We start from the raw sequence: 19,023 nt of genomic DNA on the forward strand, positions 1-19,023 counted from the left end.
TCAAAGACGCCTTAACGAACGTCTCCTCTCATCGTCCTGAGGACACTTCCACACTTTTGTGTCCCGTCTGCTCACCTGAACAAACACCATTCAGTGTGTGTGGGGTCTTTTTGCCTCTCTGAGGCCACCAAAATATCTCTTCCAAAAACTAGGTGGCTGCGAAATGCAAAGGATACCACTTGTTTTTGAAGTCATGACAAAAACAGGAATGCACTTCTCATTAAGTGGGGAAAAGCTGCAGTCCTGCTGTCTTTGTTGGGTCGCTCGCTAAGCAAAGTTCCCAGTGAATGGTCTCCCCCCAGCAATAAAAGCTTATTCTGGCGTTTCTAATCCACCCTGCCCTCTCTGGTTCCAGAGAACCACTATTTAAAAAGTACACAGCTGTACATTACAGTTGCTGCCACACCCACAGATTCCACCTTGTTGGCGAACTCCCATTGTAACCAGTGGGAAATTTCATTCAAGGTGAATCCCGACTTCGCTGGTTGAGGCATTGAAAGCATGAATGCAGCTGTCTGCCCCTAATGTGTGGATAATCTTCCTGAAATTGTGCCTCCAGCCCTTCAGAGATAAGATGAGGTCAACAAACAGCAGCCCAAGGCTTGTTTGGGTGACTGTAGATCAAAAAACATTCCTGCTGCCGCAGGAAAAATATTTCAAAATATTCTTCCTGTGGGAATACACACACGCACACACACGCACACACACACACACACGCACACGCACACACACACGCACACACACACACACGCACACGCGCGCACACACACACACACACACACGCACACACACACACACACACACCAGTGCTACTGCAGACGTGACTCAAATTGTCTCCATCTTTGCTTTGTGATAAAACCCTCTAAAGATAATATACTTTATATTCACTAAATTAAGAATATTATTGAAATGTGCATGTATTTAGATAAATGTTATCACTACCTGAAGCATTAATATATATTATAGCTGGTGTTTTCCATCCTTTGTTTCTGTTGATCATGATGATTTTTTTGCTTAGATTTATAGATAACAGAAAAATGTGGGTTTAATAAAAAGTAAATTTGATACGAGTTTAAAAAGTCATTTTGAAAAGGTTCTTTTAATCTGACAAATGTGCCTGTTCAGAAAGAATATTCTAATTTATTGAACATGACTGAAGGTGAAGCTGTGGTGACGGAATTATTATTTCATATTTTTGCTATTTACGATCATAATTTCATTTGTTTTTTTTTAATGAAATTATATCTTTTATATCAATGTTCCTAGCAATTATCTTACATAGATGTAATATTTCATTAAACTTTTCATATTATCTCATCTGGAGTTTCATTTGAATATCCACACTTGTGGAGATATTTGTTCTAGAAAAGCAGATTGGAACATTTTTTTAGTTAAATTTCACTTTGTATTCCATCTTAAACAGTGCAAATAAGAACAGTATTTAGTTATAAATGTATTATTTTGAGTATTTTATGAATCCAGAATTTTCCCCTGTAAAGTTTTATGTCATATGTTTTAATTTTCTAACCAAAAACTCACACCAGAATGAATGGTTTTTAGCATAGCGTTGTTTTTAATTTCTTAGCATCAACAACAACGCAAAAGCAAATGAGTAAAAGGTTCGCGTTGGAGTGGGGTGGGGTTGGGACAGGTGGATAAGGGAGTAGGTCTGACAAAGGCGCACATTGTGTGAATTTGCTGAAAACCCTCAGGGAAGAACAAGAAGGACGCAGAACAAACCGAATGGGTGCAGAAAAACAAGCAGCAGAGAACGAGGAAACGTAGAAAACACTCGTCGCGATGCTGAGCTGAACAGTCGATGCTCGGGCATCTTTACTCGGGCTTCAGCGACGAGAACATAACCACATGTTTATCCCATGACGAGCTCCATCCATCTTAAAATCCCCATTGACCCTGTTGACGGAAAGCATTCCCGCAGCATGAGGCTGCCACCGACGTGTTGCGCCTCGTGCACCAGTTTGGTTTTCCATCCACCCTCTTTCACCTGTTTGCTGGCCGGCTTTTGGGAAACGACTTTCTTCTCATCGTTCGTCTTCCATAAAGGCCAGAAACACGAAGCCGCAAATCTCTGAGGCCTTCGCAGAGCAAATGCATTCACGTTCACATTAGAGACCAGGACTGCAACTAACAATTATATTGACGATTCTGGCAGTTAATCGATTAGTAGGACTAAAGAACTGGCACTCTGCAGATTTTTTATTTTACTACTAAAACATTTTATATAATATTAGAAATAGCCTAATTAAACAACTAAATTCATTTTTTTAAATGAGAAAATAAACATTTTATTGCCTGAAATGCAATAACATAGTGATCCTTTAGTAAATCTGAACCAGGTGAAACTATGCCACTTGAGAAGTCTTGACTAAAACCTAAAAGTGTTTTAACTTTACATGCAACATATATGTATGTTTTTGTACATATCTGCCTATTTACTTCTCTAAATATGTTGGGGTTTGTGTGTCCCTATTAAGGATTCATTGACTATTCAATTAGGCAATGATTATTTCAACAACTGAGTAATCACGATTAATTATTTCAGCCCTATTATAGACAAGCCGTTTCTGTTTACTGTTGATTAACTTCTGAAAGGAATTGCAGAAATATATGAAAAGCATTTACAATATACAGTCTGTGTGCACAGGCATGTCCCACTTTTTACAAAAAGTCCTTTTTACTTGCACTTTAATACTTTTTGCTCCATTATGTTGTGTTTTTGATGTGAGATGTCATTAAAACTCATCCTGCAGAGTGGCAAAAAGCTGAACGGGTGTGAATGTTATTGCCAGGCCACAATTTTTTCCCGGTCAGAAGTATTTGATGCATTTGTCTGTGCAGCCACAGTTTTAACCGTTTGCTCAGCTGGAAGTAACGATGAGTCATCGAGGAGGTCTGCGAAAGTCAAGACTCCAGTCTCATTCCTGCTGGGTTTGGTGGCTTTTATTTGAGGCGACTTTCAGGGTTTTCACCAACAAAACAGATGAGGTGTGAAAACCAACCTTTTATTTCTTCACTAGTTGAAGAGTCAAAATGTTTTTTTTTTCTCCCTTCGCTTTTACTTTGCTGCCTGAAAAAAGTTTTTCAAGGTTAAACGAAAGCTGAAATTAGCAAGCGAAACGAAAGAAGATTTTAACCAAAATGTTAAGCAGGGGTGTTTATAACCCTGTACGGAAATGGAAGTTTTATTCTTTTGAAGCTGCCGCTCTAAAGACCAAACCATAAACCTATTTGTCAAAGTGCAGAAGGAATATTACTCTCAACAAAAAAGTAAGAAACAGCTTGTATGGTTTGGTGGAAGGACTAAAAAACAGATTTTAAACTATCCCCATGTGGTTTTTACAGGTTTTATGTAGTAGACTCAGAGTTTATCTGATATTGGAAACAGATTAAGTTTTGGGAGGGGGAGGTGTGTGTGTTTGTGTTTGCTTCAGATATTGGAATGTGCATGCTTTCTGCAGCTCTTTTAAAGTTAAGCCAAAGAAGAAAAGAGGAGAAAAAAGGGGGGTCGGTTTCAGCCTCGCAGAAGAAAGAGACAGAAAGTCCTAGTTCATCCTCTGGAATACAACCTTTCTACAACCGTCTGGCACAAGGCGAGCGAATAATGAATTTTTCAGGAGAGAAATCAAAGCGAATTCAGAAGTCTTCAAACACTGACGCATTTCATACCAGCCAAAACGGCCATTGTGTACCTGCTGCTTTCTGCATTTAGTCTAAAAGCTAAAGTATCCGTCTTTTTCCAGATGTTTCCTGATGTTCCTCCTCCTTGACGTGTCCCAGCTGAGCTGGAGACGTTGGCCTCGGTTAAGACAAAAAGTAAAAAAAAAAAAACAGAGATGCCAAAGGCAGCTGCCATTGCCGTTCCAGCGACCTGTCTATGCTACATTACAAATAACAGCCTGAGGCCAGAGTCGCCCCCCCTGCAGACAATAAGAGAGAAAAACAACGTCATGAGGACTGTGATTTATCCATCCCTCAGCGGGCTTTCTCTTGTTCTCAACCACTTCCTGTCATTGGGACTGCTTTTACTAGTCTGGAAGCTAAGGCAACAGTAGGAGACCAACCTAACCATTAAGAGCAGTTTATGACTTCCTTCTTATTTCTTTTTTTTTTTGTCAAATGGATCGGAGCCCGCAAGTTAGGTCACCCAGTCAAATCGAGCTGTCACATGAGATCTGAGCCTCAACAGGCCGGCCAATCACAGTTTTCAGTCCTTCTGAATGAGTGTTTTATTTAAAGAGTGGAGCAGCGATATAAAATCCCTTCCTCCACATGGATGCTGCGCTAACTTTCCTACCTTCCAGCAGCCCAGTGTGCTGGGGGAGTAGACATTATTAAATCAGTCGGTTTGTTTTCCTCAAAACGTGTCTCAGGGGAGCGAATGGATCGGATCCAAAACAGCAGGCAACGATAATGTCGCCCAATTAACTCTCAACCCGCACGTGATTTGAAGTTTTCATGTTATACCTGGGCAAAAAAAAAAAAAAGGAAAAAAAAAGATGGAGGGAATGTTTTTCACCTGCTGTCGGCGACCGGAGAGAGGTTTCCTTTGCAACAGTGCGCGGGTTCGTTGCAAAACTAAACCGCAGAAACCCTGATGGTTAAATGCTCTCCAGATCTGTTGCTTTTGATTAATTAATCTGTCGATTTGAATCCTCCTTCCAAAACACCTGGTTACCAAGACAACGCCTGCACAACTCACCTTCCCCATCACTTTCAACTTTAAGTGTTGCCCAGAGGGAGGCGTGTTGCAGCAGTCGCCCGTGCGATAAGACACAAGTTGTTCAGGTGCGCCTCTTTCACGGCGTTCCCAAGGGAAAACAAACACAAAAATTGCAGATCCAGCCCTATGTGCGTGGGCCGTGTTGGGAAACACTGCGCTGTGTCCACTCTAATGCCGTTTATCCTGTACATATAGTGGTTTGAGAGAAAATCTGTCAGTCTCTGAGTGGCTCTAATAGTCAAATATATAAATATTTCATGTCAATTTAAACAAAACATGAAATAATAATAATAAAGTTTGAAGAAACTACTCTACATTTCTGTAACATTTGTAGTGTTCTGTTTAAAACACAAACATTCATTCCGGTGTGTTCCTGACAGAGCAGAGATTTTGGAATAACGTTCTTGAGAAAACTGAATCTCAACATGAGGAGGGCGCCAGAAAAACACAACCTGTCAGGGGAAAAAACCTGGTGCCAACTGTGACGCGTGGAGGTGAAAGTGTCATGATTTGGAGATGACAGCTCACCGTCGTCCAGCACAATTCTACCTTTTATCAGAGGATAAAATATTATAATATTTAAAACCCCCCAAAAACAAACAAAAACTAAGCTGAACCAGAACTGGAGCCTGCAACATGACTATGACCCAAAATATACCTGTAAATTCGCCAATAACCAGCTAATTTTCAGAATAATCTGATCATTATAGCAAATTAACAACTGGCCATACAACAGGCTGACATTAAGTAAATAGGATGTGCATATGGTAATAGTAACCCTTTATTTTCTAACTATATCAATAATTCAATGTTACCTTTTCTATTTATGTTTGACGACTGACTCATGTAGGCTAACTCATGTAGTTTCTTGCCACACCACAGACATGTGTACATATAAATTCACATGAATTAAGTTTTTTCACAAGATGGAAAAATAAGACTAATTTCCCAAAGACTGTTTTTCATTTTGGCCTTTGTTTCCCAGTTTTTGCTGAAACTATTTGCATAGAGCATCGGTAAAATAATGCTAACTGCCAAAATCTGAAGCAATGGTTCATATTCATTGGCCGTTAGTGTTTGCTAGTTTTCTAACTGATGCTAACTTCCCTGCAGCAGCTAGCTGCTGCTAGCTTCTGCACACAATGAATGGCGTGTTCGATTTGTGTCCAACGAGAAAATGGGAATCATGTTGAACTCAGACCAGGAAACGTCATCATGTCTTAGCTGAATGTGGTCCAGTTGCCAGCTGGAAAATTTATTAGATTTCCTATTTGTTTTTTATGCTAACCGCTAGTTGTAGTAGTACATACTGAAAGAAATATGTTTTACTGCCTTAACACATTCAAATGCCAAAAGAACATGCCATATTTGGTATTACGCACAAAGTGAATAAAACTGACTTGATGAGACACAAGGCGGCTCTAATGAATGCAGAAATGAGCGGGCGTCTTCATCCAGGGATCAGGAATAGTTTGTGTTCGTAATGGATGTGACACATTGAAACGGGTGTATAAACAGATTGATTAACAATGTGATCCGCTGTGAAACGTCTGTAAAGCGCGCCTGACATGATATGATCCACTAACACACATACTGGATGAGCAAACAGATGAACTTCAAAGGCTCAGTCAAAGAAAACAGGATTACTGCAAAAAGCAGGCCAAGAGGTCTTTTCATCTGAGGGGGCAGCATCAATAAGAAAACCTCTATGAGAGTCAACAAGTTCAGGCAAGAGCCCAAGACTCAGTCCCCGTAGGAGCTGTTTTCACAAAACAATCCCAGGGTTAAAGTGCTTCACAAAGCTGAACACAAAGTGGGAGTAGCTGATGGGAGAGCGTGTTTGGAATAAAGTCGAACTGCTGTGGAGTGTGAGTTTTTCTCAGATTCTTCCTCCTGGATCCCGTGTCGCTGCGCTGCTCGACCCCAGAACCTTTCCAGAGCCTCCGTGTAAACAGACGAGGCGAGCAGAGAGCGGACGGATCTTTTCCACTGCAGCACAACATGCTGGTGGAGAGAGAGAGAGAAAGTATGCAGCCTCCACTTGGGTTGTGTTGTGTGGCGGAATGACGCAAAACCACTGGAGTGGTCGAAGGGTCTGATTCAGACATTTACACACACTGGTGGGCACCAGCTGCAGCTCAGAGGAAACTTGTACACTTTTAGGAAAATTTTGGATTTTCCGGAGCTGTATAATAAAAGTCAAAGTAAAATTTATAAAAGTGTTAAATGATTCATGCAAAAAAAACAAAGCTGAACAGGTTTTTAATAAACTGGATGCCTTCCACTTCATTCACTATCTGAAAGCTTAAGATTGTACATGAACATTTATTATAAATTTAAACTAAGGAATGTTCCCTTCAAATTCGAATGTTTCAAGAAAGAAGAATACAGTGAAAGATAAGAACAGCATCTTAAATTTTTCTCTTTGTTTTGCCAAAACGCACAAAGAGAAAACTGTGCGTCTGAGGTAGAGGTGCAAAGACAAACTGGTCTGTGACTGGCTGGTTGGAAATTGTCTTTTTTTTTCCTTCTTCCAGTTGGTAAACGCAGCTTATATAAGAGCTATGTGTCTGTAGAGTAAAAACATATTACGGGTAACAAAAAGGCTAAATGTACATATAAAAATTGCTTTGATTATTCCCTTAAAGATGAAATGTTGGTAATCTTTTCAGGGGTACATTTAATAAAATACACACATGCACCTTATTGCTAATTTATGATATTGCTATTTAAAATGTCACCATCATAATCATGTTGTCTTTCTTATGAAATAACAGTGAAGTTGACATTACCTCGAACAGCAAGACTCCATGATTGATCACAGACAAGCTCCTACATATCTCCAATTAATTAATTATTGATTTTAAAATTTAACACAACTGACAGAAAAGTCAAAGGTATGAGCTCAGCCGGCACTGTTGTTAACATCAAAGGGATCTTCGATGCCTTATCTGATTAAGAAAAAACTGAAAAGTTTGTTTTTTTGTTAAAATCTTTGTCATATTTAACCCTAATCATCATCTGTTCCATTTTAAATTCATCAGAAAAGTATAAAATATATTTTCGATTGTCGTTTATGTCTTTTTTTTTTGCCTCCAGTTGAACTGATACTTACAGGTTGGAGGTTTTACAAACTCGCAATTGGAAACCGACCACCAATCTCTGATCAGTGCATTGTTTAATCCTAGGAGCCACACCAGCCGAAATGTTCAAAAACACGGTGACAAAGCTCGGGTAAATAACTAGGCAGATGGGTGAAGAAATCTGCTTGCAGCGACTCGAGGAATCTTTGAAAACCAACCCAAAAACAAAGGACAAAAACAAAACCTTCCCCATTAAGGTTCTTAACCTCACTTTGTTTGCTCTGCGCTCTATTCTAAGTGTACGTGGCGCAACACGAGCCCTCTGTGGCCGTCCCAGGCTCCTATAGGCCGGCCGGGGCGCCTTGCAGCCAGACTAAACTATGAACAAGTGCCATCTAGAGAACGGAGGCAGGAACGACACCGCACATCCCGTACAGTACGCTCTGATTCATCCTCTTCAAAAGGCATGGGGTGAACTTCATAACAGCTGCATGGTGAAACCCCCTCAACCCCACAATGACTCCCCCCTCCACTAAATCCACCGTGACCAAAAGCTCTGAATCTCACCAAGAAAAGGGAGGATGCAGGTGGCTGGAGTGGAGTTTATTGCAACACATAGTTTCCAGGGAGCCAAAACAACAAGACCCCCTCCCCTCCTCCTCCATCACCTCCTCCTTCAGCACCCACCTCACAAACACACACTCCTCCCTCCTTAACTTCTCTGGATCTCAAAGGCCGTCAGCGGGGAGGGAGAGAGCGAGCACTCGGAAGCGGTCGCCTTTTGTTCCACGCTCTTTTAGCGTTGGGGAGGGCGAGGGAACTTTTTGTTTATGGGACAACACGGGGTTGCCATTAAGGCTTTAATCAAAACTATTCTCTGCAGTCAGTCTTGAGTGACAGCGCTCCCACCTCCCACATCCCCCCCCATTTCCCGCCATCAACCAACCCACCCTCGCAGGGAGCAACAGGAGGAGGGAAGAGAAGGGAAACTGTGGGAATGTCTCTACATCGTCGGCGCGGCGGGCAGCTCCTCGACATGGCTTTAAATTAGGGGGGAAAAGAAAACACAGGCTAAAAAAAGCGAGCCGCCTAACTATACTCCTGCCTGCTAATTTGTCACCACTTGAAAAACGGGAGAGAAAAATAGCAACAGTTTAAGTCGCGCCGCTTTCGAGCCGAGGGATGCCAGCCAGCGACGCATGGCAGAATACTTAAAGACGCCGGGGGGAGATTTAGGTCAGCTCCGACAAAAACTTACACATGCATTGAAATTATTGTGGCTGGAATCTGCAGAGGTCTGGCTGCATTCTTATTAGAGGGAAGCAGAAATGGAGAACCCTTAGCGTCTGGCTGGCTGAGATCGGCCCGGTGACAGCTGGGGCCCGAAAGCCTCACATCCAGAGCCAGGGCTCATAGCCACTTGCTACACAGCAACGCTGAGCCATTCCCACCCCACCGCCCCTTCGTTTCTTTCTTTCTTTTCTTTTTTTTTTTTGCTTTCAAGACCTCACCCTGAAAGATCACTGTCCTCTCCAAAGAGAAAAAAAAATCTGCCAAATAATTCCCTCAAAAACCTTTTGTACTTTATCCAAAAGCGGAAGGAGAGCTGGGAGAGAAGGCAGCGTGGAGAGATGTTTCATCTCTCTGCTGCCAAGTCTGACAAAAGAAAAGGGGTCACAGAGAGGGGCATGGTTGTGTGTTTCGTGTGTGAAGGGCACCTTATCCAGCAGCGGCGAGCAGTGGGGACCTAATTGCTCCAGCTTGACGATGGTGATGAAGCCGCTGTCTTGTCGTTCATCCTCGCTTGTGTTGCACAGAGACACCGGGTGATACTGTGGAAAACAGAGACAAACGGGGTAAGGAAACATTGTTTTCCCTCCAATTATTTTACTTATTATTACCCAAGCGACACAAACATCTTTGAAACTTTGAGCAACCAGAATTTATGCCATTATGCAAAGTTAATGAAACTAACAGGAGATTCTGAAAGAGAGACGTAGCAAAGAGGCCCACAGTTCAGGGTAGGACAACTCTGGCCTTTATGGAAGAAATAGAAGAACATAGAACCTCGGTTTTTAAGCAGACCAGAGTTTTCATGGGCAGCAGATTAAGTCGTTGATTTGCCCATGGATTTTACATCAACAGCAAAATCCCAACCATCATTTTCAATTTGTGATGAGACCGTAGTAATTGACAAAATGCAAATAGATGACTCCCTGGTCAAACCTTGAGATTCAAACCCTTTTATAAATTGTGGCCCAAGAGCATACACAATGTCAACTGGAAAGGAGAAGCCACAACGAAGCAGAGGCAAATCTAAGACCTCTGGTTTCGATCGGGGGATTTTCTAAAATGTTAGTTTGGCCCAAAGTTCAGCCCTAAATTCAGATGAGAATCTGTGACAAGACTTGCAAATTGCTGGTTATGTAGATTTTTCGTCAGCTTCGTAATACTGGACTCTCAGACACAGGAGGGCTTCGTCAATCCCCCACTAAGCCCTTCTCAGACATTTTTATTTGTAAAACACCATGAAAACCCGAGGTCCGTCTCACCAAACCACCACTGACGTTTATGGTTGTAACAAAAGGTGACAAAGTTCAGGGAGTAGAAATACGTCAACCAGGTACTGTAGAGACAAGCTATGGGCAGGTGTCTTCACACCAACAGTTGAGTTGGAGGCATTTATGCATGACGCTGACGCTCTTCCACCATAAACCAATGAAATCAATTACATGGAAGGTGATGTTCACTCCCACACAAAGCCTCGGGGATCCAAAGAATGAGAGATAGGCTTTTGGTAGGAACATTTGATCCTCTCTGAAAGGGAGGAAAATCGTAACTGCTGAAAGGCTGCATTTAACAGCTCAAGGGGATAGCCGCAGCGCTCGCAGGTCGCAGACATGCTGTCACGAGTCACAGAGGCAGCTATGTGCTCCTAAACACCCCTTCCAAATACTCCTCCAAGTGAAGTCGTCTCCCGATCGGTTCTTGTTTTGGACTCCCGGGGCGCACCCGCACTCCAGTTCCACGGTCCTGGCCTAGTCCAGAACGGTTCTGCCCCTCTTCACGTGGCTGCGGACCCCTTCCCTCTCCCTCCCTCCCCTCAACTCGCCCAGCGGAAATCTCCAAATTAAAAAGACCCAGGGGTGACATCAACAGCTGGCATCCCTGGGTTGGGGAATTGACGTAATGGGCTGCAAAGGGCTGGTGCATGTCTGTCAGGCGGAGGGAGAGAGGGAGCGGAGAGGACACGACGGAAAACAGACTTGGAAAACCAGACTGGGACAGCGAGATAAAAGGAAGGGCCAAAAACAGCAGCACCTGGCCGCTACTCACCGTCTGGATTCCTATGGAAGCAGTAAAAGTGGAAAAATGCATTTTAATACATCATGTGTTACATACCATCACCTAACCTTAGGAGAAAGTACGAAAACGAGTATTGTACGTTAAATCACAGGATTGTAGTGTCTTTGTAAACACTGACAGCAGTTGTTGTGGAGCTGAGCTTACAAAGACGATGAATTCGAATACACCACTTTAAATATGGCGGCCTGTGTTCGTGACGGCAGCGAGCTTCAGAGCAGAAAGAACCCCTGGCTCGCTCTATGCGCTGCGCTGCCAGCTGTCTCCACCAATCTGCATTTACTAGGCTCAAATTAGAGGCCCACAGTTGAACTTGGCCTTCGACAAAACAGAAGTTCAGAAAAAAATACTTTTATTGACATTACTCCTGTGATGCCTTGACCTCTGCTCGTCTTTTGTGGTAAATTTGTGGGACATGCTAGAACAGAAAAACAATCAACAAGATGCTTGGGGAAAATGGCTAACTTGACGCTTGTTTGGAACTCATTGTGACATTAAGCAAGTCGCTACATGACGCTGTGCAATCACACCAAATAAAGGAGATAATAACCCCAATGCTGAGCCAAACAGGCTCAGAAGGAGTGGCTGCTTTTACTTTCTTCTGGCTTTCCTCTGAGGCCAACCACCTATGTTTTGCGTCTCAAACTACACCAGGCATTATCTTCTATTTTCGATGCATCGGCACCGCTTACAATCGGAGCCCTGCGAACACTCTGCGTGTGCCACCGTCGGTGCCGCTCCGAGGCACGCTGCTTTGCTGGACTATAAACAGCAACAAGGACAGTCTGAAACGTCTTCATTTGGCTTTTTTTTTTCTTTTTTTTGTGTGTGTGGCCCTGACAAAAACAGAGCCTGGGAAACCAAATCACTGAGTCTCCATTTCACAGGGACGAGAAACCACAAGCAACGCAAACTGTTCCCCACAGACTGTTAACAATGCAAACTCCTCCGTTCCGCCTCCTCCTCATCTGTCTGGATCTGTTGCAGAACCGACGGGGACATGTCCCTCGGCTCCTTTGTAGCCTCGATTAAAGGCATTTCTTTTTCAGCTCAATCAAAGACTACCAAAAATATTCCAGAGCTAAAAAAAAAAAAACAACAAAACCCCCCAAAAAACCTAACAGCCTCAAAAACAGGAAAAAAGGAGGAAGTAAATAGTAGCTGCAGTAGAGAGTCAATAATATTTTTTCCTTATGACTTTGCCCTGCAGATCTTTTTTTTTGTTTTTAAAGATAATCAGTATGCAAGCGTTTTAGTTCATCTGCTGCCAGGAGGGAACCAAGCCCAGGCGGTTGTGTCAGTCGGAGCGAAGGTGGGAAGTTCGAACCTCTCATCAGGTTCTGCCACCAGCTGCTCAAGTCACAGGTCCTCTAGCAATCAGTTGCCAAACTGCCACCTCCAAATGAAGCAGTTATTTTTTTTCTTCTTCTTTTATTCAAATGAAATCTGTCGAATCAAGACTTCGAGCAAAGAAGCTCTGCCTAAGGGTCTGGAAAGTCTGCCAGGTTACTGCAATTCAAGCAACAATTCAATCAACGTGGTACACGCAAACCTGTGAATACACACCTCTGACGCTCCTCTGGCGTGACTCAGATCCATCAGGAGGCGGCGGACTCAACGTTAGAGTTGTTGAAAAAAGACAAAAGAAGAAAAGCCTGCACATGGTCAAAGCTCTGAATGACTTTCCGCCAAATATTTTTGAGCTAATTTCATCTGAGGCTTTATTTCACATTCAATGAAAGCAAAGACAGCTGAAATCTGAATTGTGCCTCAACATAACACGCAACTTTGAATGAGCTACGTATGATCACACCACAAATATTTGCAAACTGTTTTTATCACCAACACAGAGGTTCAAAATACATTTTTGCAAAAAATATATTAGAGAAGACAGGGCCTGAAACACCAAATCTAAGCAAAAAAACAAAAATAAAAAACAAAAAACTTTGAATCCTCCACAGGTTGCCATGTTGTGCAAATGTTGTGGCAGTCTGCTATGAGACAGATAATTTGTGAAAAAAAATTGAGCTTTCCCACCTTCCCCTGGTACTTCCAGTGCTAACTGGAAACAACCAATGAGAACCAGGAGGCGGCTCTTAGTGCTGCCAATCACCCTCCGTGTGGTGCCGCTCATTTCCTCTGCCCTCTACCCGTGTTGCTCTCTGCTACGCTGAAGGCACCTGAGCTTGTTGTGATTGCTAAGGCTACTAAGCATGGCCACCGATAGTGGTGGATAAACGGTTTTCCTGTGATGGTAAGTTGTTTCTTCACTATTAGGAGAATGAGCAGTGAGTACATGCGGTCGATTGACAGCGCTGTGGCCCTCCTCCTGGCTCTGACTGGTTGTTTTTGGTCGGGAGATGTGGATTCCTTCAGACAGCAATAGTAGCTTGGTGAGTAGGTGTGTTTTCCATGAATGATTTGTAGTCAATGCTCCGGAAAATCCTTGAATACTGAACCGCAAAAATGGTATGAGCCTACAGGTTATGTAATGTACAATGTAATGATCCGATCCGACCACAAGGTGGCTTTAACATAAGATGGCAACTTGGACCTTAAGGATGGTAGTAATTTATTACTTCCACATTAAGGTTATTTTGACCAGGTTTTGGAAAATGGTTTAAAAAAAACAGCCAAAGACTTTCAGAAAACCTAGAAAACTATTGCTATTAAAGATTGGATGACTTTCTGTCAATTTTCAAGGTGAATATAAAGTAATAATGATGCGAGGTTCATGACTTTTGCGGTGGAGTCTGGATTAAAACTTGTCCCTGAAAGTCTGATCAAAACATACCGAAGCCGACTTTGCAGTGGTTTGTTCTAATCACAGGAAAAGCGGTTACAAAAAGGAGCAACTCAACCGCATGTAATAGCTAAAAGCGATCACAACCCGGTTGCCCGGATTACTGTTGCAGTGCGCGCTACAACAACCGGCGGCACACGGTTTTCTCTGAGAAATGAGCCCGAGGTGACAGGGCGGGTTGAGACACTGACCCCTCGCTTTCCACCTAGCCATTTTGGAAACAAGTCCGTTCAACATCAGGGTGTGAGAGTCTGCAGTGAGAGCACGGCTCCGTGTTCTTGCTAAAGGCACCCGAGCATGTGCTTGCATGCGAATGTGAACGCGTGCACGAGCGTGAGCGACTGGTGGAAAAAAAAAAGTTCCTGAGCGTTTCTCTGAGGGAGACTGACGCATAGCATAGCTCGTTGTTGGGAGTCCAATCCCCAAAGGTTGCACTTCTTTTTTGACCCAGTGTGCTTTGAGCTGTCAAGCGTCAAAACACGTCCCGTACACGCACTCCTACGTGAGAAATCCTTGTGTGTCCTGAACACATCTAACGCTGAGATGGTCGAGACGGCGGATTGCCAAGGGAGCAGAGCAGACATCCTCCCTGTTGGAGCATCTGGAAAAGTGGGATCAGAGTCCTTCACCCCCCCGTTTCTCTTTTGGAAATACAAATGAACAGGAGGCCTTACTGCTTTGGTCCTGTCAAAACAAAGAGAGTGTCATCTTCCAGCCCCGTTTTTATCAACAGTGTCGGCCCCGTATCCAGTAACGGTTACCACAGGGAATAACTCGGGGGGGAAACGTGATCCCTTAATGAAGCTCAGGTAATTACCACCGACCCCAAATTTGCCCGGGCGCTTTCTTCAAGTAGGAGCCCCCTCCACACACACCCACACGCTCCCCCGCCAGAGTTCAGGCCCGTCAGACTGTCTCTGCTTCATAAAAGGGATTAGAGCGAAAAGAAAGAACCTCGGGATGAAAAAGGAGCAAAGAGCAGAAGAAGCGGGCGGCTGAGGGGTGAATTAAAACACTTCCACTGTTTGGAACACCAGATAAAGGATGTGTTAGCGGGTCACAGTGTTCGCCGCCTGCACTTTTGCGCCGTTCGGCCCTCCCTTTCATGCTTGTTTCCCTCGCTTCTGTTAGATAACGTGGCATAAAAAGAGGGGTGAACTTTGCACAGCCGCGTGCGGGAGCTGGGTACAGCCGCACCTGTGCCGTGGAGGCTGTCGTCGCAAATGTTACTTCTTTGTTATTTCGGGGTGTTCAGTTTCAGTCAATTATGTCAGAAGCAGTTTTGCATATTTATAACCGAACAGACAAAGAAGGAGACACCTGCGAAAATATGCGGGCACGCGAGGACGTCTGCAGAACGCGCCGCTTACGTCGCCTCGCCAAAGCTTTTCTGCCCGCTGAACTTTTTCACGGTGTGTCACATTACAAGCCACTTCAGTGAATTTATCTGGGATAAATTATGTGACAGTTTAAGGAAAGAGAAAGTTGTGGGGAAGATTAAAGCAGAGGTTGGTCCTAAAACAATATTCTGAGCTTTAAATATCGCACATGATGCTGTGTAGTCCATCAAGCCAGACATAAAGAAATAATTGTAATCACAGATGGGAGAATCTCATGAGAAACTCGCACCCCTGTCTGGCTTCTGCATTTCTGCAGATTTCACCAAATTGTAAGACTATTATGAATTTATGCACATCTTCCAGACAACGAGTGAAAAATTTGCAGCCACCCATGTTAAAGGAGCTACCTAGCTGTTGAGCTATGTTAGCGCTAGCCTCAATCACTTTCCGTCACGGAAAGTTTGACTCAAACTTTTTGCCCAACAAACAAAGTTCATTGAGAACAAAAAACTAAACAAAACATGAAATACACAAAACTAGATACAAGACTGAATTTCAGATATTGTGAATAATGTAATCCAAGACATTTGAAGGCCTTCATTTTTGCTTTATAGATTTAAAACTTTTTAAGGGACTTAAGACTTTTTGAGGGAAGTCATAGGAATTCATATTTAAAGTTTAGCACAAGTCATTTTTGGAGCACAGCAAAACTTGCTAAAGAAGGTGAGGTCAGGTGAGGTCAGGTGAGGCCAGAATTGAACTTTTTGGCCTACAAAAGTCTACATGTACTAGAAAACTAACACTGCATAACATACTGACAGAACCATCAGCACCATGATTTTCACATGCTTTTCTTATTAAATTACTGAACATCCTATCAGACGTATTTTCTACTGATATTGATCATGTTTCTATCAATAGGAACACATTCCTATTGATTTATTACCCAGCCCTAACATGTGAACTATAGTGAGAGGAAGGAAGCCCAAAATGCTCAAAATGTCAGACCTGAGTCAAACAGTTTAAAAGACTGACATGTATAATATTGTTATAAAAACATTATTTAAAAAGTCTCCAATTTTCTCACCAAGTTCTCTGGGACTTAACAAATAGAAATAATTTGTATCACAGTGACTAAAACATTTTTTTTAACTTATTGTAACTAATTTCTGCAGATGTGTGCAACTAAAGCATCTGCTAAAAACAAAAATCTAATCTTGCCTTGAGGTTGGTTAACAGTTTAGTAACACTGATCAGAAGCGATTGATTTTCAGTGCAAAGATATCAGTAAAGTAAGCACCTGGTTGCTCTTGGTCTCATAAACAAGAAACATTTTACAGACAACTGTCTGTGGTAGAGGAGGTTCTGAGGAAACGGCCTCGGGTCGAAGCCAAGTGCCTTGGCTGCACGTCATGCACAGGTTCTATGTCCTTCCTAACATAAACACCTAGCATATACAAACACATTAGCATAGACTCTGGAAAAAAAAAAGAAAAAAGAAAAAAACAACAACCTGAGGCTCTCCATCAGTCTCAGGCCAGGATACTGCTATACATTTCAAAGATCACAGCTAAACATAAACACAGCACTTCCCTGTCATAACAAGCCAGTGGCTAGGAAACCCTGCAGTTTGTGAGGACGATCTAGTGTTGCAGTGATGCCTCTGGGGCTGCGTCCACACAGCCAGTCGGCCCCGGCCTGCAGACGGTGGCGGCAGAAAATGGAGCTGAAGGACTTATGGGAAAACAAATAAGGGAAGCTAATTGGTCAAAATACATTTCAGTTAAGCAATTTAAGAGCAGTCCTTTCACTTACAGGTTCAATGCATCTCAGGAGAGTCCCCCCATTTTTTTTTTTTTTTCACACAGTTGCACGTAAAATAACAGTGCGCCGCTGAGGGCGGATTAAACATCCCTCTTTTATTAGGAATGCAATCCGAGCTCACGTCCCCACCCATCAACAAGTGTCTCTCATAATGATTTGTCGCTTTTAAAGAGAGCGAAACGTTTGCTGCTTTAGCTTTAAAAACGCTTTGATGAAGGCTAACGACCAAAACAGGGCTCCTGGGCAGAACACTGGTGGCCCCGAGCTGCTCTGTACACAAAGCACCAAGTGAAGACGGAGAAAACCTCAAATGGCTGATAAAAAACCTTGACGAACGGCTGAATTTAGTGATCAAGGGCTGTTTGGATGCGATAAAAAAAAAAGAAAGAAGAAAAAGCAGAAAAGGAAATGTGCCGCTTCTTGTTTACTCCTTGGAGGCTCCAGACTCTATGAAGTTTTGTTCTGGCTTATTGTTCAAAGCTCTTCATTGCATTTTAATTCTGCCATAAAAACGTCCAGTTGTGCTTCAGGACGATCAATTTTCACTTTATGAGATCGACTGACACAGAGTAGTGCGCAGCAGTGAACTGGTAGGGAAATTAGATGTGGTCATATTGATATATGACAATATGAAAAGTGCGGCCTGGACTTCTTTGTAGAATCGACCCTTTTGCTGCATTTACAGCATCGGTTTTCACGTGTCGCCATTAGATGCTTGATCAATAATTGGACAGTAAAGATGCTTAATAAGTGATTTATTTTACACAATTTGAACCTGTTGAAGCTTCCACTAAGGTTTTTGGGGCAGAACATAATTTTAGACCAAGTTTTTGCATCTTAAATGCAAAATGTAGATATTTTTGCACAGTATTGGCATACTGTTTTTTCAACAAATGGTCTGAAACAATTAATTGATTACAAAATTAATTGACAATCATTTCAATAATTGAGTCATCACAAATTATCCTATTATTTGAGCTCAATCTCTCATATTAAATCCTAATTATATATATATATCTATATATCTATATATATATATCTATATATATATATCTATATATATATATATATATATCTATATAAATATATAGATATATAGATATATATATTATAAGGTAAGACTACTTTTGCATTGATTGAGGTTGTTTCTAAAGCGAGCTGGGATTGGAAGTAGAAGAGCATGTCATTTTGCCAGAGTCGTGATCAGTGCATTGTTTGCAACATGACTTTCTTTTTTCCCCTGGTGGAGAGTGGGGCTTCCAGGGGTGCTTACGCAGTGAATGCACCAATAAAAGAAACCAAAATGAATTAAATAAACAGTTCAACTCGAGCTGAACTAAACAAACTGCAGCCCACAAAACCACTTTTATATAAAGGTTCGTTGCAAAGCGGAATGCGGCACAATAACAAATGCATCCCCATGCAAAAGGTTTCGTAATGGTTTGGATAAGCCTTTGATTTAACGGAATCAATTAATATTCGTCTTCTCTGGCACCGGGTTGATCAAGAGTGACTGCAGGTAAACGTTTAAGCTTGATTATTGGGGTTGGAGTTGACACCGTAAATCATTTTCCTGAACTACCCCTGGAGGCATTTTTGTCCTCCCATCTGCACAGAACAAATGACAAACAGAAATGACTTATCCAGCACACTTCCTCTGTTCCCACAGTCGATTGCTGCAACATCTGCCGGCAACGTATGCACTCTGTAAACGCCGCGGGGCTCTTCACGCTAAGACGTGACGCGGATTACGCGTCCGGCTTTGGCCCCCCGATTTTCCACGCGACCTGTCGCTAAGGACGAACGGGTCGGACAGATTTCTCTAAATGAGTAACGTGCAGGGTCTCAAGACACATTCTTGAAATGTTT

The 19,023-nt window shown here is 42.6% G+C and overlaps 1 protein-coding gene across 1 annotated transcript in view; it reads right to left on the reverse strand.

Annotated features, from left to right (window-relative positions):
- The window catches only part of LOC129368439 (E3 ubiquitin-protein ligase RNF43), a 94,488-nt gene that overhangs the window by 28,097 nt on the left and 47,368 nt on the right, over positions 1–19,023 (reverse strand). Inside the window, exon 2 of the mRNA XM_055043407.1 lies at positions 9,543–9,656. Within this exon, the coding sequence (XP_054899382.1) occupies positions 9,543–9,656 (114 nt within the window). The remainder of the gene's footprint in view (positions 1–9,542; positions 9,657–19,023) is intronic.

The sequence above is a fragment of the Poeciliopsis prolifica genome, unplaced genomic scaffold, assembly GCF_027474105.1.
Source record: "Poeciliopsis prolifica strain line A6 unplaced genomic scaffold, Auburn_PproV2 SCAFFOLD019, whole genome shotgun sequence".
Taxonomy (NCBI): domain Eukaryota; kingdom Metazoa; phylum Chordata; class Actinopteri; order Cyprinodontiformes; family Poeciliidae; genus Poeciliopsis; species Poeciliopsis prolifica.